Source organism: Jaculus jaculus, chromosome 1 (genome assembly GCF_020740685.1).
Source record: "Jaculus jaculus isolate mJacJac1 chromosome 1, mJacJac1.mat.Y.cur, whole genome shotgun sequence".
Classification (NCBI taxonomy): domain Eukaryota; kingdom Metazoa; phylum Chordata; class Mammalia; order Rodentia; family Dipodidae; genus Jaculus; species Jaculus jaculus.
This window is the reverse complement of record NC_059102.1, coordinates 139,095,134-139,116,700: the sequence shown is the minus strand read 5'-3', so window position 1 is coordinate 139,116,700 and position 21,567 is coordinate 139,095,134. Positions and strand designations below refer to the sequence as shown.

General features: G+C 40.1%; 1 protein-coding gene across 3 annotated transcripts in view; it reads left to right on the top strand.

Moving 5' to 3' along the window:
* Pappa (pappalysin 1) overlaps window positions 1–21,567 on the top strand; it is a 250,351-nt gene that overhangs the window by 41,977 nt on the left and 186,807 nt on the right. For all 3 annotated transcript variants that reach the window (XM_004662682.2, XM_045150186.1, XR_006637197.1), the window contains exons 3-4: window positions 15,978–16,123; window positions 20,245–20,538. In XM_004662682.2, the coding sequence (XP_004662739.2) occupies window positions 15,978–16,123; window positions 20,245–20,538 (440 nt within the window). The remainder of the gene's footprint in view (window positions 1–15,977; window positions 16,124–20,244; window positions 20,539–21,567) is intronic.

The following is a 21,567-nucleotide window of genomic DNA, read 5'->3' as shown; positions in this document are numbered from 1 at the left end:
TGTAAGCAGGGAATGTCATTCTGTATGATGTACCAGTTACTTTAGTCATTCTTCTCAGGGTGGAGATGAGCCAGGCAGGTAGAACTTCACCTGTAGCTAATAAAGGGCTCCACAAACATGTGGAACACACCTAAAGTGCCTAAACACTAAAAGTGCCTTTTTGTAAGTGACCTGGGAAATGCAGGTCAACTGACATTCTGGGTTGCAACTGCCTCACTGGAAGAAAATACTCCAGACACCTACCAATTCCATTTGGACATCTCCAAATCACAACTATGGTACTGTAAGGAGAACTAAATACTTCATCGTCATCCATGAGTAGCTATTAACAGTGTTGTCTCACAGGAAAAAAAAAAAAAAAAAAAAAAGTTTTGTCCTTGTATTACTTTTGTTGTTGTTGCTTTTTTATTTATTTCTACTAAATGTAACAAGGGCATTCTCTTGGGTCTACATTAATATTCTTGTTTAATCCTTTTAACATTGCTGGAGATGTCACTGAAGGAAGTGTGACGAGTCTTAAAATCACCTATTTGATTCTTCTGCAAGTCACTTTTATTCACCCTTTTCCAGCTCTTTAAAAGATTCATCTCTTGGGGCTGTAGAGATGGCTTAGTGGTTAAGACACTTTCTGGCAAAACCAAAGGACACAGGTTTGATTCCCCAGTACACATGTAAATTCAGATACACAAGGCAGCACATGCATCTGGAGTTTCATTTGCAGTGGCTAGAATCCCTGGCATGCCCATTCTTTCCTTCTCCCCTCCCCTTTCTCTCTCTCTCTGTCTCTCTCTCTCTCTCTCTCTCACACACACACAAATAAAAAATTTTTTATAGAGTATTCTCTTTTTTCCCAGTAGATTTCCCTACTTCTTTTCTTGGATGGTCTTATGAAAACATATGCTTCTTATTCCTCAGTGGCTTTGCAATATACAACAGTTGTGGGGATCAGATACTCTCTTAGCCAAAAGACACAGGGAGGGGCCGGATCCCTCTTGTTGCACATCAGGAGCCCAGCCATCAAGGAGGACAGCACTGGCCCATTCCCCCTCCCAGAGAGAAAGTGCCTTAGCCAAGACCAAAACCCATCCAGATGGCTCACTCCTTGTTCCCATGTCCCCATGCCATTCAAACACCTCACCCCCATGCCCTGTTTCCCATTGTGTTCAGTGTCTTTGAAGCTGTCATTTTGGAACCTGAAAAGGTTATATTTAGGGTAGGTATGCTTTTCCCCATTAACCATACTTTGTTAAGACATCTTTAATATCCAGAGCCCAATGATAGATACTGCAGGGTTTCAAGAAAAAAAATCTCTTTCAACAAGTTTATATGCATTGATTTAGTGATATTTCATTAGAGTCATGGGAAGACAAAGGACTGGTTTCCAATTTAAACACAATGAATATGAGCAATGGAAAAGCCACTAGTTTGGAGAAGGTAGGAATATCACAATGGTAGTGAAGGGACACAAGTAGCTTCCAAGCATGGATGGACTTAGTAATGATGGAAAAGAGCTATGTGGATAGACCAGATAAGTATAGTAATGGGGTCATAGGAGGTCCAGGTAGGAAGCTGTGGGAAGAGAGCAAAACAAGGGTGATTCTAGTTGGAATGCCATGCATATAGGTGACATATTTTGTTCTTTGGTTTCCAGATTTCAAAGAATCAGACTAACAGAATAAAATAAGAATTCAGGAGAAATAGATTGCTGTCTTGGGTGGGCAGTTTCTTAGTTATGCAATCTCAGACAAGTCTCTGGATCTTTCTGAGTCCCCATTTCCATGTATATTAATAATAGCCATTGATCTGCATCACATACTATTTCCTGTGGCTATGCGGGTCGCACACAGTAGGATCACAGAAAAAGCTCAGGGAAGAGTTCACCTGCTTAGAGATGAAAGGGAGCATTGTTTTGTTTTGCTTTTTCAGTAACTTCATTTATTCTTTTCCTGTAAGAAAAACTGTTTGGAATTTTATAATCATAATATCAGGGTTTATTTAACGTGACTAATATTCATTACAGCAATAACAGGAGTCAGGACTGGTGTAGTGGAAAAAATATGCATGTTGGAGACTGACCAGTGTTTGAATCTTGGCTTAACTCTGTATTGGCTGTTTGACCTTGGCACAGTGCTCAGCAAAAGTTAAAATGTGGTGATAACAGTTGTCCTGTGGCATGCCATAAAACATAAATTGAGCCCCAAGTGTCTAACACCTAGTTTAGTGTCTGGCACATAGTAGGTGTTGAAAAAGTTCTCTCCCTTCTTGTACATATACATGGACACCATCACCTATCTGTCAGTATTAGTTTACAGAGACTGCTTTTCTATAGACTCATTTTAAAAAGGAATGAAGGAAATTACACTATACAAGTTGTATTTTTTTTAATTTTTTTTTTTAAATTTATTTGAGAGCGACAGACACAGAGAGAAAGACAGATAGAGGGAGAGAGAGAGAATGGGCGCGCCAGGGCTTCCAGCCTCTGCAAACGAACTCCAGATGTGTGCGCCCCCTTGTGCATCTGGCTAACGTGGGACCTGGGGAACCAAGCCTCGAACCGGGGTCCCTAGGCTTCACAGGCAAGCGCTTAACCGCTAAGCCATCTCTCCAGCCCAAACTGTGAGTATTTATCCAGATACTGTCATTGTTAAAATACTTTCCTTAAAGGACCAACCATGGGATTTTTTTTTAATGTAAAAGCTTATGTCAAACTCATCAAATTTGCACAGTAATTCATTCTAAAATCACCCAAATAACTTAATGCATTAGTGAATATAATTCCTCTCACCATCATCCCACACAACCCTGGCATTTTTCATGAAGAGGCATGTGCCTGGTCAGTGGAAGTTATTGGCTGTCCTGATGGATTCCAGCTTGCTTGATTGAATGTTGAGATCCATAAACATAATCAGGTATCCTAGGATACCTGAATTCATTTTCTCTGATTCAGTCTGGACTTCCATCATTTCTTTTTTTTTGTTTTGTTTTGTCTAAACAAAGTTCATCTTCAGTTAGAAGCTATACTTGTGAATCCTGCGTCTTTGTCACTTTAGTCTTTGAAAATGGAATGTAGGTGTAACTGGAATTTAGACAAAGACCCTTCATTGTTCCTAAAAACGAGGTAGATGAGAAATTCAGAACAGTGACCTGTGCAGAAAAGCATAGACCAGCAAAGAACAAAGATACAAGTTTGGGATATTGACAGGTTTGTGTGCAGGAAACCACAGCTGTTGTATCTTCATGAGTGTAACAGCCCTGTCCTGTCAACTTGCCATAATGGATGGAAAAGGACAGCATTCTTTCCAAATTAACTATTACCTGTTAATGGACACTGAAGGAGATTCATGTTCCTCAGTAGTGTAGCCACTAGTAAATTGCTCTTGCTCCAGTAAATAACCCACATCCACATTCGTGGAAGTAACTCCAAATTAATTCTGTAAGTAAATAAAAAAAAAAAAAAAACAACCATGAATGCAGGAAGTGGATTACTTAGAAAGAAGAAAGGATCTGCTAGGAGTATAAAGGGAATAAGAGACAGTACTGAATGGTGAATGTGATCAAAATACATGGGCTAAGGGAAATGGTTCAGTGGTAAGGGTGCTTGCTTGCAAAGCCTGACACCCCAGGTTCAATCTCTCCATGCCCACATAAAACCAGATGCACAAAGTGCTACATACATCTGGAATTTGTTTGCAGTGGTAAGAGTGACAAGGGACCCTGGTGAGCCCATTCTCTCTCTCTCTCTCCCCACCTCCTTAACTTTTCTGTTTACAAATAAAATATTTTAAAAAAACATAATGCATATGTATAAAATTGTCAAAAATTATATCAAAATAAAATAAAAATATAAGCTTCATAAACAGAGCATATGTAGAGCACACTTCTGTTGAACCATTTAGTAGCTCTATATTTAGTACATGAAAGTAACCATCTACTGCACAGGGTGGTTTAGGAGACCTGATGACATAGTACATGGCCCGTCCCTGGAATAAGCACCTTGCACATTGGGAGCACTGATTTTGCTGCTGATGTTTCGGATTTTCCTTCCCTGGGAAATCGTCAGTCCTCTTCTGCACATATGTAGAATTTGCAGCTCCCTGTCAGTCCGGAGCTCTCTAACTAGAATCTCAGGGCTTTCATAGAATCAGAGGTGACTGAATCCAGCACTGCTACCATTGGTTCTGTTTTAATTCCAAATATCCTTGCACTAAATGGTAATGTGTTAATTTTCCCAGAGAGATAAGCAACATGCCACACTAAGCGTATGCACTTCCAACAAAGAGCAAAGTCATGTCTTGGACCTGGGATCTGGGACCTAGCTTGAGGCTCACTGAGTAGTGTATAAAGGAGGAGCTGGAGGCCAGCAGGGTGCCCATCAAGTGATCAGCTTTACATCATGTGAGCTGCCTCTTGGCCAAGAACTAGTGTCCCAGCACACGCCATAGTCTCAGATGTTTTGCAGGTGAAAGTTTGGGTCTTGGAGAGACTTGCCTGAGAAATTCTCCAATATGTCAGGATCTGCAGGGAACCCTCTCTCGTCCATTTCTTATGCCTGTATCCACTTCCCTGAACAGATGGGAGCAAAGGGCTTCAGAGGAGGCTGCTGGGATTTTTCCACCTTAACTTTAGCAAACTCAGCACTTTTCTTTCCACCATTGACACTGACCACTCATGGCAACCTCAGCCCTTGGTCAAATTCCCTTCCAGGCTAGGAAGCAAAGCCAGCCAGAGTGGGAAAGAATGTCAGAGTTACATGTTGGGTCATGATTTTCAGAGACATTTATCATACCAATAACTGGAGGCTAACTCCACAATGCACGACCCATTTTCAATAATAAGGAGGGTCTAATGGGAGGGGGTAGATCACAGATGAGCCTAAATAATGGTACCAAACTGCCTGTATTTACTGAAAAGAAAACTAATAAATTAAATTTTAAAAAAAAAAAAAAAGAGAGAGGATTGGACCAAGACAACAGTTTATTTCATTTTGCTGAGGTACTTGCTTAAGCTGAATGGAACTCAGTTGTTCTTTCAAATTCATTACTGGTCATTGTCCCCCTTCTGAGAGGAACCACCATACCTGCTCTCTCGCTTTATCAAAGGAATGACCTAGAAAACCAGTGTGTGAGCAACAACGCTCCTTCCTTCCATCCTTCCTGTCATCGTCTTCTTCTTCTTCTTCTTCTCCTTCTTCTCCTTCTTCTTCTTCTTTCTCCTCCTCCTCCTCCTCCTCCTCCTCCTCCTCCTCCTCCTCCTCCTCCTCCTCCTCTTCTTCTTCTTCTTCTTCTTCTTCTTCTCTCCCTCTCTCTCTCTCTCTCTCTCTCTCTTTTTTCTTTCTTTCTTCATTTCTTTTTTCTTTTTGGCTTTTCAAGGTAGGGTCTTGCCCTAGCCCAGGTTGACCAGGAATTCACTATATAGTCTCAGGGTGTCCTCAAACTCAAGGTGATCCTCCAACCTCTGCATCCTGAGTGCTGGCATTATGGCATTAAAGGCATGTGCCACTACACTGGGCCTTTTACTCACTGTTCTGTTTGCATAACTGACAAAGGTTTGCATTTACAATTGGGAGGAGCATTTTGTCTTTCAGATTTTTTCTGGTCTGCTTTCCTGTCTCTCTCTATTCTCTATGGTATAGGTTATTTTAATGGTCTGGTGGTGAAGTGGGGCTGGGGGGAGGACAGAGGTAATGACATCTCAGTTTCAAATTTTTGATGGTTATGATTCCAGCCTTTTGTGAGTAGAAACAGTCAACTGCAGTTCTTAGCCCTGTGCTTGACTTCTGACTACAGAACTACTTCAATGGCCTCAGAGGACAGTGGTGACTACTCTCCAAAGAAGGATGAAGTATGCCTGAGTTTTACATAATGTGGAAGAGAAGCACAGGGACATCCCTTTCCCAAGAGTATCCATGCTGGAGAAATTGTTGTTAGCCAAGCACAAAGAAGGAGGTGACTGTGTCCTTTCAGCTTCATAGTACAGCATGCATTAAGACATCCCCCCTCCTGTTACTTCATGTTCTTTTTCTGTAAAATGGGACATATAAAGTCTGATCCTGATGAGCCTGAGATGTTTTCACATGAGGCATTGTTGTCCTGATTCCTGGCTTGTAGAAACCAGGGTTGCACATGAATAGGGTAGAAATGGAGGTCATGGATGAGGGGCTTAATTTTTGAAGAGGTACAGATAAAGTCAAGCATTGAAACTGAAAATAACTAAAAAAAATATAAGAGACAGCCCCGATTTCAGAAGGTTTGCCAGCCCCTCTATCTGAGTACAGTGTAGTGAGTGAACCAATAAAGGAACAGTTATTGTATATGACCAGTTGAAAAAAACTCTTCTAACATTCCTCAAGGCTCAACAGTGGCCTTAGTGACCACCTTGTATGTGTACATTCTGTATGTTTTCTCCTTTATTTTTCTTCAGGCCATGAATATATCATCCTCTTCCCTAAAATCAGTTTGAATTCAATTCTACTCTGAAGAGCTTGACCTATAGGGTCATTTGTGCTAGCATCTTTTTTTCATGCTTGAACTCCTCTTGATTGTCACATGATCCTAAAGAAGCTGTCTCTGTTTTATTCCCAGGAAAGACAGAATTTTGGAGAAATTCTAGATTTGCTAAAGGTCATCCAGAGAGATCTACATTCACTGTTGTTACTGCATTGTTCTAACTTTAAATACATTTGCATATAATCAGATGATTCATATGGGGCTGTGATCCAGAGTAAATTTCAGATGCTCTTATATTGATACCCTATTGGTGATGACGTTATTCTTGATTCATCCTTCCCAAGCTCAATGTTGTTTAGTTAGCCTTCACATTAGTTAATTGTGTATGAACATGGCCAAAGTCTGGAGTCAGAGTGCTGTCTCCTTCAATACCTCCTGTACCAAAAATGTTATGGTTTCTACAACTTGGGAACGTACGTGATTTGTCTGTGTTAATTTTTTCAGCAGAAAGACATGTCTCAGGGATATTTGTGAGCTATGCATATTTTTTTCTCAATGTGATCAGTTGTACTGCTTCCAATGATTTTCTAAGAAGGAAGTGAGGCTGTGGGAAGAGAAAGTGGTGGGTCCTTGAATCCCATGGTTCTGTAATGAAAGGGGTAGTCTGAAGCAAGATGGTCACATTACCACGATGGTACCCTACATGTGTTGTACTTTGAGTTATTATGCTTTCTTATCTAGCAAGGGTCCCTCATGCCTCACTAGATGTTCTAAAAATGAGTGAACTCTGATTCTCTGGGACTGTGAAAGCAGAGATGAAAATTCCCAGTAGAGGTCTTGGGAGCTGACTATGTATGTGTGTGTGTACATGTACCTACTATGTGCCAGACACAATGTTGAGCCATGGAGAGTATGTGAGACTTTCAATTAAAAAAAAAAAAAGTTGTGATTCTGCAATATTGGACTTTCCGTAAGTGCTTAAGTAGTTAGGTGACTACTGCTACTAGGAAGACAGCCTAGAAACACAAAGGATGGCTACCTGAGTCATACATAATTACCCCTGAGAGATGGGTCACATTAATCAAGTGTATGTAGCTGAGCTTGCTAAGAACCTGCCGTTCTGACATGTATCTTCTGTCCCAATAGTTTCCAAAGGCTATTTTCAAAAGGGTAAATGAGAAAAATGGCAGCTATGTAGTGCTAGATAAAACACATTCAGTGAAAAAAAAATATAGTCTTTTATTCTGAGATTTAGTCTTCTCTTTAGAATACTATCAAGTAGTATTTTATGGTATGAGTTATCAAGGTTAATGGCGCTTATTCCTTTAACCTCCAAATGTTTTCTCTTCTCATGAAAACTTAATACCAACTTAGTAGTTTGCTAAATCATTTAAAGCTCTGATCAACTCTTCACTGGTCCACCCTGCTTCTCAAATCCATACCTTACCTCTAATCCAAATCCATCCAGCCACCCTCGTTACTCATCATGGTCTCCTCATGACCTTATTGCTAGAGAGCTGCAAGCTAGTTCCTTTCTTAAGGGTTTGGCTTTTAAGACAACTCAACAGGGACAAAATCCCCAGAAGACTTATTTCTTAATAGGCCAGGGATAAAAATTTGATATGTAGAGTCTGAGACCAAGAAAGGAAAAATACTATAGTATATCACATCAGAAGCCAACCCAGTCTATAAGCCTCTCTCACTACCACTTACTGAGCATCAAACTTTTTATCATAAATGAATACCACTGACTGACTTTTAGGTGTTCTTTGTGTATTCTTCTTCCATACCATATTGCCATCTTTTCACGTTTACCTTCCATTACCCTCCATAAAGCTCTTCACTAAATATCAACAATAAAATGCCATTTTCTTTCATAAATCATTAGGACTTGCATTGTACTTTCTACCCTGCATAACAGGGTGTATATCACTGTTACTAATGTGGTCACTACTGACTTCAAAACCCTCATCTTGTAGAGTTTTTGACATGAAACCAATTATGGGATAATAGATAAGAAGAGCTTGCAGTTTCTCAGTCTTCTCGTGTTTATTTTTTTTTCAGCCTTTTGAATTTCTCTCAGTATTCTATCAATTTTGTTTCTCTGTTTTTCACAGATGGACCAATGTCCCACCAGGGTTGATTCTTTATGTGAAAACCTCAGTGATATTCACTTGATCAAGTGTTTTTCTACATACTTCTATCACATGCAACACCCTCTCTACTGTAACATGTAACTGGGAGAAAGTGAGAGGCTAGTGGCTAGTAAGATGGTCTTCAGTATTCATTGGGTTGGGGATCACATTCCATTGCTGATTCCTGTGAGTAGAGGTACCTTGGAAAAGTGCTATTACCTCAACTAGCCATAGTTATTTTCATGTGCAAGTTGAAGATGCTACTACTTAGTCCTTACAGTTTTTGTAAAATTTCAAAGAGTTATCTTTAAAAATGTCAACAGTGCTTGTATACAGAAACCTCCTAAATGGGAGAAGTTATTAGTGTCATCTCATTATGCTGTTATTGACCATTTGCTTATCACTACATGCATAAAACTTATAATTTTGTGATAATGAACCATATGTATCATGTTTTCCTTTGTGTTGGCTGGTGTACTTTCTTGTGTATATATGTGAAGGTCAGAGGACAACTTTGTCACTCTTCAAGAATGCCTCCCACCTCTTCTGATACAATTTCCCTCATTTGCCTGGAACTTGCCAAATAGGCTGAATTGACTGGCAAGTATGCTACAGGGTCCCATCTATCCCTGACTCCCCAATACTTAGGTAATAAGCATGCACCATCAAGCCAGCTTAAAAAGAAAATGTTTCTTAGCAATTGAACTCATATCCTCATGCTTGCTTGAGGCAAGACTTTTCCCCAGCTAAACCATCAACCCAGGTTTATATTTTATTTATTATTATTATTATTATTATTATTATTATTATTATGTTTTTCAAGGTAGGGTCTCATTCCAGCCCAGGCTGACATGGAATTCACTATGTAGTTTCAGGGTGGCCTCGAACTCATGTTGATCCTCCTACCTCTGCTTCCCAAGTGCTGGGATTAAAGGTATGTGCCACCATGCCCAGTTCTACCCAGCTTTTTCTTTTTCCATATTTGTATGCATAGTTTCTAGCCTAAAGCATAGTGCCTAGTAGAACTTCAATAAATGGTAATAGGCAAAAGTGGAAAGGAAAGAAAGAAATAAAGAATGAGTGAAAAATGAATGGCCTATATATTGATAGAAAAGAAGAAGAGAAAGAGTAGGTACAGACAGATTGGGATAGATGAAGACAGAAAAGAGAGAAATTAATGGAAGAATAACTTGTTCAATAAATGAATGAAACCTAGATCAGTCTTTCAATTGGTCTTTAGTGATGTTATATTTTCTTGCCAGTGGTTCAATCTTTCATATGAAAGCTATTATTTTGGAAATCAAACATTCACCATTCTCAGAATTTAATAAACACTTTGAGCATTTTTTGTGCATGTGTCTTTTGACAAAGAAGAGAGGGAGATTTAGTAATTTCTAATGGTGAAACTAAACAAGAGAATAAATCCTAGATCATTAGGGACTTTGGGATAAAGTACAAAATTCAGGGATTAGAACCCATCACAGCTTGGAGAAAGCTTGTTATCTGGAGCAAGGATATGGATGCAATAAACATTCTGAGGTTTGTCTTACTTTCATGACTTGCCTTACTTGGCTTTGAACTTTACATTTGATTATCATTTTCTTTTTATTATTATTATTTATTTATTTGAGAGAAACAGACAGAGAGAGAAAGAGGCAGAGAGAAAGAATGAGCACGCAAGGACTTCCAGCCACTGCAGACGAACTCCAGACGCATGCGCCCCCTTGTCCATCTGACTAACGTGGGTCCTGGGGAATCGAGCCTCGAACCAGGGTCCTTAGCCTTCACAGGCAAGGGCTTAACCATTAAGCCATCTCTCCAGCCTGTGATAATTATTTTCAAATGGCATTGGGAGTTCTGAAAATGTAGTAGTGGTTCATGAATCTGTGAGGCTCCTTGAAAATGGTGAATTGGAAACAGAACTTGGAAATGGACCTTGTTATAGAGCTTGCTCTGGTAGTTGGAAAAACATGGAAACCTCTACGAGGAAGATAAATACATCCATGAAGTGGTAAGACCAAGGATCAGTGATGAGATGAAAGTGCAATAGTATTGGGAGCCTTGGCCAGTTCCCTCTAAATCATAAGCATATTTAAAACAGAATGGTACCTTCTATGTCTTTTTAATACATTTGGTGACTCTTCTGTGCACTTTATTTGTCTCATTACCTTTTCATAAAAATGCTTCTTTCTGCATTGCATGCTATAGTCTCCATTTTACAGGTGAGAAGATTGAGTTCTGGAGAGACAGAGCCATTTGATCAGTCACAGGGCCTCTGCTTAGAAGAGAAATGGTTTGAATCCATCTGTCTCTGTCTTAAAATAGCCCTCTGCTTGTTTTCTTTTAACCCAAAATAACTGTCTTTAGCTTAACCCACTCCTAGCTCAGACAAATCCTTCATAAATTGAGGCCACCTGCACATGTCCAGCATAATCTCTATTACCAGCCTGCACCCATCAAAAAAGGTAGAAGGACCCAGACAGACAGACATTTTCACATCTGCATCATGGAAATCAGCTGAAAGATGGCACACTTTTCATTGCAAATAGAAGTCAAGGCACATGAGGATTGGCCTTGTCTCCCCTTGATTGCCCTTCTCTCAAATGAGCCACCAGTGTGCTGTGCTTCCAGTGCTAGAAAAGCTCAGGCCTTCCAGGACATTTTCCCATGATTTCATATAAGGGATTTGTTGTTGTTTTGCATTTTGAATGTGATTCCCTTTTGGTCTTTTGGTTCTCATTCAATAAAACAGGCCCTGACAGCCCTCTCATTCAGATTATTACAGAGTTGTACCATCTCAGTCCAGTGCATTTAGGAAATATGTTGTTGGCACTCAACAGTGAGTAAGATGCATAAAGAAAATATTCTAATGACAGTTGAGTTGAGAGAGCTTTGATCTCCCTCCAGAACTGCACTCATGGCTTTGAAATGCAGTCCTGGCAAAGGGGTAAAGTCTGGGTGTCTTGGCAATCAGAGCTGGGCCCCCTGAAACAGACATTCCAGGGGACCCACAGCCTCCACCATGGGAATCCAGGTGCACAAGTTGTGCAGGAGAGAGAGACACTGAGACAGCACCCTTCAGAGGTGGCTTTTGGAAGGGGATCTAAATTAGCAGGGACATTCCAATCCATCTCAGTATCTCTCAGTGTTGTTTGTGAAGTCATTTCATTATTGGCTAAGTGGAGGATAAGAGGAGGAAGACATTGGTCAAATAAGTTTGAGAATACCTCAAGCACTTTCTGACTCAATCTCATTTTACATGTTGTATTTATCTTTGTTTAAAAGAGTATTTACTGAGTGCTCAGATTTAGGAACTCTTTCCCTTTAAATATTCATCTGTTCCTTGTTGTTTTAGCTGTCTGTGACTATGAGTTGGACAACTCTGCTCTGCTTCCCAAGCTCACTGAAGACACAGACTCTGAGCTGCAGAGTAGGAAGCACACTATCATGAGAGAAGGCTAGATACCTGTGCAATCATTGCATCCCCATGAGCTAGCAGGGTTAGGGCCTTAAAACAGCTTGCTCATATATTTGAGTTTTTTTCCCATCTCTGAGGAATAGTGTAATATAAATTAATAAGCATACAGTGTTTTGGTTTTGTGCTTTTTTTTTCCCTGTGCTATGAATGATGATTACAAGTTTGGTTTAAATTGACCAATTTATGTATGTTGTACAAGGCCAGCATTTTAGTCAATTTCACTTCATTGTCACCAAAGTACCTTTCATAAATAGCTGAGGGAAAATTATTTGTTTTGACTAATGATTTCAGAGGGTTTAGGTTGTGATGTTTATTCCTATGTGCTTGAGCATAACATCATAACAGTGGGAGTGTATGGGAGAGGAGAGATGTTCACCTCACTGCATGGAGGAAGGAGAGAGAGAGAGGCAGACAGAGGAAGAGAGAGAAAAAGAGAGAGAGAGAGAGAGAGAGAGAGAGAGAGAGAGAGAGAGAGAGAGAGAGACAGACCAGGGACTAGACATAACCTCCAAAAGTTTACCCATTTCCAGTAACCTACTTCCTCCATCTATGACCCCCATCTCCTAAAGCGTCTCACAACCTCTCAAAATAATTCTACCAGCTGAAGACTGAATGTTAACACATGAGCCTTTGAAGGGACATTTTACATTAAATCCATAATAGCCAGTCTCTCTCTCTTTTTCTCCCTATCTATCTATCTATCTATCTATCTATCTATCTATCTATCTACACAAAAGTAAGTCAAGGGGGACCCTAAGGAAGTTATTTTTCTTCTTTTATTTTCAATATCCCTATATCCCTAGTATTTATTTTAAGATTTCAGTCACCTGATCTTTCTCAAATTTCACCCATTGCTAAAAGTTTGTTTGTTTGTTTTAATGAAGAGATAGAAGGAGGGAGGAAGGTAATACCCACATGGACTCCTTCCCTCAAGGCTTTTCCCTGATGCATTTAGGAAACACTCAGCTTGGCTCTGTATTGGTGATGACATCTCAGCCAGCAGAAGAAAAACTTTTAGTAATACAACTTTTTTTTCCCCCTTTGGGTGGGTTCCCCCAAGAGAAATGAGAAGAGGAAGGTCAATGGGGCCAAAAACCTGGCCAGCTGCCATGGACTCTGCTCTCTTTGGGAGATGAAGACTTCCCAAAGTATGAGAAAACCCCGCAGAAAAGGTGGGGAGAGGATCCAACATCCCACATGTCTGCTGTGGGCTGGGATGAATACCACCTCTTGAAAAGACTAGCTACGCAATTGCCACTGAATAAGAACCAATTAAAATGTTTCTCCTTCCCCTGTCCCACACACTCTGTCCTCTCCTCTCATGAAATTTGCCCATTCCCAAGTAAGGGGGCAGAAGTTGCTTTTGCTAATAACATTTGTGTTCTCTGCCCAAGAGAATAGTTGATGGAAATGGGAAAATCAGCTAGGAAAAAAAAAAAAAAAAACATGTAGAAAGCATTCATCCAAAAAAAATATCTGGAGCCTTCTGTGTTTTTATTCTCCTCTCATGTATTATCCCCCTTTTCACCATGAGCCTGGATGAGCTTAGCAGTCAAGGTGAAGTAATAGAAGTTATTAGACACATCTAGAATTGTATTTATCCTTGTCATTACCTGCTCTTGGAGTCTCTGGTGTTTTGTTTGTTTATTTGTTTTGGTTTTTTGTTTTTTTTTAATCTATAAGATGGAGATAAATGGCATGAAATTACTAAACCTGGGCCAAAGTTTGGGCCAGAGTTTTCTGAATAACAGTCACCAGTTAAAACCTTGCCTGCACTTGTTAACTACCTTAATCTTCTGGATAACTCTATAAATTTTTGCCTTGTTACCACCCTTCTATATAAAAGAAAGTAGATCACAGGAAAGTAACAAATTGTTCACCATTCCACAAATATCAAATAGAAGTGATTGATTCAAATCTAAGGCTCTGATTGAGGACAAACCATCTTATGCATTGTATGCATTAATTGAAATGCCAGGAATGAGACAGCATGGATACCTAGCATGCTGGCATTAAGCAGGTGCTTAATATATGGTTTTTTTTTTTTTTCATCCTCTTTCCCATTTGGAATGACAGGAAAGACTTAGTAGAACACAAAAATGTTGATTCCTTGGGAAGAGTACTTGGTAGCAAGATTTGGGGTCAATATTTAAAATTATGTGACAATGTCTACAATTAGATAATTCAAGCCCTGCCTATATTTGTACCTCTGATAGCTTTTCATGATAATTTAGTAAACAAAGGTCACATGAATATTTATCCTCATGAACTTGGGCTCTTTATATGTAGGTGGCCAGAAGAACACGGTGGGCGTCAAGTTTATCAAGCCTATCCTGTTTGCATTGAGGTAGATATGCAGGCTTGCAACCCACATAAATACCCAGCAGAGCTCCAGACAGCTGCTACTAAATCACTATACTGATAAGGCCACTTAGGCCTCAGAAATTGCTGAGCTCAGTCTGGGACTTAAATATTGTAGCTTTTATATTTCCCAATTTATTTTCAATTTCATCAATATTGCTTGAGTATCCGCTAGGTATTGCACCCTGTGCTGAAGTATAAGTAAACAGGGATGAATAAAACACCTTCCTTCCCTCTCTCCACATGTCTTCAGAGGAGTGTATAGAGCAGTGAAGATATGGACTGATTTTTCAACCTCACACAACAGTGATTGTAGGCTACTCATAAGGATCCTCAAACTATATGATGGCAGATGCAATGAAGCTTGAAGAAATGTAAGGGGAAGGCACATGGCTCTACTGAGAAAATGAGCCACAGAGGAATATGTATGGGACAGACACAAAGCAGAAGCTGTCCCTCATAGTTAGTGTTTCTATTCTGGAGAGCTGAATCCATGCAAGGGGATGATTCTTATCTATTGAGCACTTAGAATATGGCAGTCTCTTTTCAAAGTTCTGCTTTCTCCCTGTTCCTTGTTCTTTCCCTTCTCTTGTTCTCCCCCTGTCCTGCAGTCTGCAACACATTTGCTCCATATATTGAAGAGATGATCACTGTTCCATGGACAGTTAATTCACTTTCAATATGTGTCAGTCTCAATAACAGCAAACCCAAACAAACTATCCCTCTCTATGACAAGAAAATAGAGTTTGACAGAATGCTTAATGGTCTGTGGGTGACAGCATGATGCCTTATTGAGAAGAAAATACATTTTCAAACTATCCAGTAGTAACTTTGAAATTTAAGCAACCTGTTTAAAAACATCTGAGTATATGTTGGTCATCTTGCAAACAGTAATGACATCTTTTAAGGTTGATGTAGATATATAAACCATGCCTTTTGGTACAGCTCCACATTTTTGTAGTTCAGAGGTCCAAGATCCTATGTGAATTAATGAATAAATAAATGATAGAAACAAAGACTAGAAAATATGTTATTTAATCCATGTTCTGAGTTCTTGTTCTGTATTCCTTTTATGTGGCTGTCTCCTCAGTCATAATATCAAGTCCACAAAGGCACAAACATTAGCTATCACTCAAACCTGAACTATGCTATTTATAAGAGGAACAATGTTTGAGAGACCCTTAAATTCATAAGAACTTCTTTCTTCCTTTGCGGATCCTCTTACAACATAGGGAATACAATGAAGAGGTGATTATACAGAGTGCTTCTGCATATGAGTAAACAGGGGTGAATAAAACACCTTCCCTCTCTCCACATGCCCTCAGAAGAGTGTATAGAGCACTGAAGATATGGACTCATTTCCAGCCTCACACAACAGTAATTGTAGGCTATTCATAAGGATCCTCAGACTATATGATGACACATGCAATGAGTCTTGAAGTGTGCAATATGTCTGGTACAAAAGTCTTCTTTATTGTTTGGCGAGTAACTGCTATTTGAATGCTACCTTATTGGGATGATGATAACAGGCAAGGTCACTTTCTTTTATTGTTTCAGAGCCTACTTGGATGTTAATGAGCTAAAGACCATTCTTAGATTGGACGGATCAACACACCTCAATATTTTCTTTGCAAACTCTTCAGAGGAGGAGTTGGCAGGAGTGGCAACTTGGCCATGGGACAAGGAGGCCCTACTGCACTTGGGTGAGTCTTACACACTCTGACAAGAAGGACTTGGCAAAGATAGCAGTGAGTCCAGTTGTGCACATGAGTGTCAATGAGACTGTCATGGTTCAGTTTACAGTGGTGATTTAATTTACAAAGCTTTCTGGTATTCCTGATCTTATTTTGACCACAAACCAATACTCTGAAAGAAATAGCACAGTGCTATTACCATGTTTTATAAGTAGAGAAACTCAGACCCAGAGTGAGAACTTGATTTAAGATCCTAACTATCAGTGGCAGAGCCACAGAAGAAGAAAAAAAGGCAAGTTTATGAGCTTCAGAGATTGTTTGGTGGTTAAGACCCTTGCCTGCAAAGCCTAACAGCCCATGTTCAACTCGCCAGATTCTAAGTAAGCCAGACAGACAAGGTGACACAAGCAGACAAGATTGCATATGCACATGAGGTGGCACACAATCTAGAGTTTAATTGCAGTGGCTGGAGGGCCTGGTGCACTAATTCTTTCTCTATCAAAAAAAGTAATTGCAAATTAAGTCAACTTTCTGATTCTTTTCATTGACTGCCTTACTACTGTACTTTCTTTTGCCTATCTCATGTATGCATCTCAGCCTGGTAACCACATTGTCCCTGCATAAGCAGGCATAGACTTGAGTGAAAGACACCAAAGAAGAAAATAATAGAACCTATATGAACACTTTATTTTTCCATTCTCTGCCTGCCAGCAATGCTACATACATTTCTTAATTAATTTATGGATAGCCCATCTGTGAGTTCAAACAAATCACTGAAAGTCAGAAATGACAGATTTGTGAATTAAGGCCTGAAATCAAACATAGTATCTCTGTAATATTTATTTTTCCACATTCTTGTCCACTCCATGTCTGTACGTAGACATGCAGTGTGTTCTTGTGCAGACTTAAACTCATACTACAGACATAGTCTTGTGTACTCTTTAACTTTAAATACTTTAAGTACTATCTATAAATGCTAGCTTTGAATGCTATCTACATTTTTTTCTATATTACAGAATACTCATAATGACTTCCTATCCCTTTTGTTTACTTAAATCATGGGAAGAATATCCCTCTGTTTCATTTTACATTTCTCTGAAGATGAGATTTTGAATACAAAATAATTCATTGAGGGACCTACAGTGGATTTCTTTTTGTAAAACATTATCATTACTTACAACAATGAATTCTGATGATGCAGGGAACATCATGATTTAAAAATGTCAGGGCTCAGCAGAGTGACAGTTCTGCCTGCATGTGTCCCTAGGCCTGTCTGGACACCTCGTGACATACACAGAGTCTGGTAGCTGCTTTACCTCTCTATATTTTGGAAATGAGAGCTTCTGAGATTCTGCAAACCTCACTCGGTCCAATCACAGACTAAATCAAATCAAATACTTAGCTCAATTCAGGCTTCAGGCTGTTCTTGTAGCTCAGTTTATTTTAAAGGAAGAAACTGTGAGTGTGTGTGCGTGCACGAGAGAGAGAGAGAGAGAGAGAGAGAGAGAGAGAGAGAGAGAGAGAGAGAGAGAGAGCAAGAAAGACAGTTCTTACAGAGAAATAGGTAAAGATAAATATGTAGGTGTTTTCAATTGAGGGAAGATTGCCTTCTCAAGACAATTAGCAATGTCTAGAGATATTGTTGGTCATTACAGATGGGGGCATGCTAATACAATCTAGCAGGTAGAAGGAACATTGCTAAATCTTCCACAATGTCCAAAGCAAAAAACTAGGCACTCTAAGACATCAATGGTGCCTAGATTGAGGAACCCTGAGATAGGTGATAAGTGGACAGACAGACAGTCAAACACAGGCAGGGATTGGGGCAGAAAACAGCATACAAGTTATGTGAACTGGGAGATGGTTAGCTTTTATCACATGCCTGGTGTAATTTGGGGGAAATGTACTAAGCAAGAAGGAAAACATTTGTTCTTCTCAGCTGTGGCTATTTTTAGCAAGCAAGAGTCTTTCCTTCCCTCCCCAGGTCTCAGCTTCTTAACATTTTGAAGAGAGAGGTTATATAGGATGGCCCAAGGTCCTTCTCAGCTCTGAAGTTTGCTCCTACTGGAAAAGTACCCAAAGGGGCCATGATCAGAGTATGGGAAGAGCTGAACATCATGCTTCTAACGTTAGACAGAAATACTCCTCCGGATTTCATGAATGTCAAAGACTGGCTCAGGGCCAGGAATAGGGGAGACTGTAAATCCACAGCATGTTATAGTATTTGGGGATGATGTCAGGCTCAAGGTATTTCACCTTTTAAGAGGAGCAATGAAACATGATTCAGGCTTGATGCTGTCATTCTGTGGAAAGGGGTGAGTTGAGGTAAAACAAACAGAGACAGACAGAATGTTAAGTGGGCTATCATGTCACCATCCCTAAGCTGCCTCTGCCCCTAGCACCCTAATGCAATGCTTTGTGGATTGCTACTTTCTTGGTTTCCAAACAATTCAGAATTAAAAGACTCCAAGAGCCCCAAGCTCACTAGCCTACCAGTTCAGTCCAAGGTAAAACTCTCCATGTTCCTGCACTGAACTCATCTTGCCAGGTCCACAGGCAAGACTGCATTGCTCTTCTTCCATAGAGACACTGCTCTGCACCTATAGTGTCCATTTACATCACATTGTCATACCTGAATTTTAACATCCTCTTATATGTGTTTCAAGTTTAAAGTTTAACTCTTTACCTGGCAGACTGTATGTATTTTCCAAGTGTTTAAAGCACAGAACAAGTCCTAGCCTTTGCTTCTGCTGGGATCTACCCCTTCCATCTCCTCAGGATGAACAATACTCCATCCTGTGAGACATATGGTATAAACAGTTGTCTCTCAGTCATGAAGATAGGTCATCTGGGGCATCATGTGAAAATAGAGATCATGATGCAGCTTCAAGTTTGAGCTGTGCCTGAAGTTTTGCTTGCTTCCCTGGTTGTTTTATGTTACATGTTTTTATATGTTGGTTGGACAATAAGAAGCCACTTGACATGTCAGGAACCATGCTATGTGCTCAAATGTGGTAAATTAGACCTCACAACTCTATTTACATGAGATGACATTCAACAAATATTCAACACACATTAAAATAGATGCTATACTCTAGGCTCTGAGATAGAAACTTGAATTGAACATATACTAAATCTCTGACTTTGAAACCCACAGATCTTGTCTTCAAATTTCAGCTGCGTACTTGTCTTAATTGGGGACTACTCATTTCAAATATTTGTGAATGAGTCCCTCTGTCTTTGAGTTGTAAGGGGAATAAATGTGATCGCACTCTCTACATACTCAGCAGAGCACCAGAAAATACACAAGAAGCACTCAGGAAACATCCATTGGTATAAGCATTGTTCTTGTGTAATGTCAGAGCTGGTGCCCACAGATGTGCAGTAGAAATCGGGTGCCATGAGCCTATTTGAGGGGTTCATTTAAATAAGAGCATGTAATGTATGTAAAGCAAGGTGGTCCTTCCTTTCTAAAAATAGATTGTAAAAGAAAGTCTTGTCATGCTACATTGCAGTTAACATTTTGTTGCTGGCACAAAGCATGTGACCAAAATTTGCTCATGAAAGGAAAAAGTTTATTTTAGCTTATAGTCTCAAGGGGAAACTCCATGATGGCTGGGGGAAGATGGCATGGACAAAGGCAGGAAACAGCAAAACAGTGAGCAGAACTCTGGCAAAGAGGTGCAAGTTGTCACACACCTAAGCCTGCCCCCTGCAGCACACCTCATCCAGCAAGTCTCCCCCTCCCAAACTGCCATCATCTGGGGACATTCAAAACACACAAGTTTACTGGGAACACATAGTTCAAAGCACCACATTACAGAAATCAAAATTATCTTAGTTCTAACCACGGCTTTCCTTTTTCAGTAATTTAAAAACACATGAAGTCAGCTGATTCATCTTTTCAGGCACAAGGATCCTTATTACAAAAGGGAACTAATGGCACAGATTGACTCTTGAGACGCCTGCTGGCTTTGGTCACCACTGACTCATGTCACAGGTTGTAACAGCACTCAGGCCAGTAGTGTCACAGGGTGGAGAAGCCTGTTGTAATTTTTGGCAGCCACCCCTTTACCTTTGTTTGTCTTGGAAACAAACACTTACTTAACACTCTGGTTTTCCCCTTGTAGGTGGCATTGTCTTGAACCCATCTTTTTATGGCATTCCTGGACACACCCACACCATGATCCATGAGATTGGACACAGCCTGGGTCTCTATCACGTCTTCCGTGGAATCTCAGAAATCCAGTCTTGCAGTGACCCCTGCATGGAAACAGAGCCCTCCTTTGAAACTGGAGACCTCTGCAATGATACCAACCCAGCTCCCAAACACAAGTTTTGTGGTGATCCAGAGCCAGGCAATGACACTTGTGGCTTTCACAGCTTCTTCAACACTCCCTACAGCAACTTCATGAGCTATGCAGGTAAGGCCCTACACAGCACTGGGTGTAGTCAGGTCTGACAGAGGCCTGAAACACAGGACCAAACGTTGGGCCTGACACCTAATGAATGTTAATAAGAAAGGAGAGCAAGGCAGGAGGAAGGAAAGTGAGCATTCTCCTTTTTGGTGTAATACCTTTTGATATGCTAATTGCTATTATAACATGTATAAAATTGATTTTAACCAATGGCAATTATTTCCTTCCATGTAAAGATTAGCAACCCATTTTGGACTTCATTCTGTTACTCCCCATTTCTCTTTCAAAACAAATATATGGAATAAGAACATCCCACTTTACAGATGACATACTGAGACTTACTTTAGTCATTTGTCCCAGGTGACACATTCAATGTATTGTTTTGTTTTGTTTTTTTTCTCTTATGTTTATCTTTTAAGGAGTCCTAGTTAATGACTGAATGTGGAAACTGAACAACTTGGGTGGTCTTTTGAACTCTGTTTCCTAGATAGTGTGGGGGTGTGCCTTGGGTGATGTGGGAGTATCCTGGATAGTGAAGGCACCCTAAAGGCTGTGGGCATAGAAGTGTAGACGGTAATTCTTGTTGCATGTGACGAAGACCCATTCCACCTGATTTTATATTTTCGTTGGAGTTTTGATACAGGTTGCATTTGAAGAGAGGATTTTGCTGCTGAACCACAATGTATTTGAAGATCTCCAATGGTCTTTTTGTGTTTCCTGCTTGAGAAGATGATCCCTGGGTGGGGTGGGGGTAGTCTTTCCAGTATTAGGCTCATACATTGAAAACTGAAGTCTCTTAAAGAGTGAATAACATAACTCTGCCCCAGTAAAGAGCCATTAGGTTTGGGTCTCTATAAAAAAGACCAGTGGGTTGGATATTTCCTCAAAAGCAGGTTCCCACTAGGCTAACATTCCCAGAGCACCGACAATCCACATCCGGTGCCCTGTCTCCTTAGACAGTCCTGATTACACTCCATTTCTGTAGCACCTTTCCTTAGCCAGTTCAGCACACATGGAAAATAAACAATAACAAGA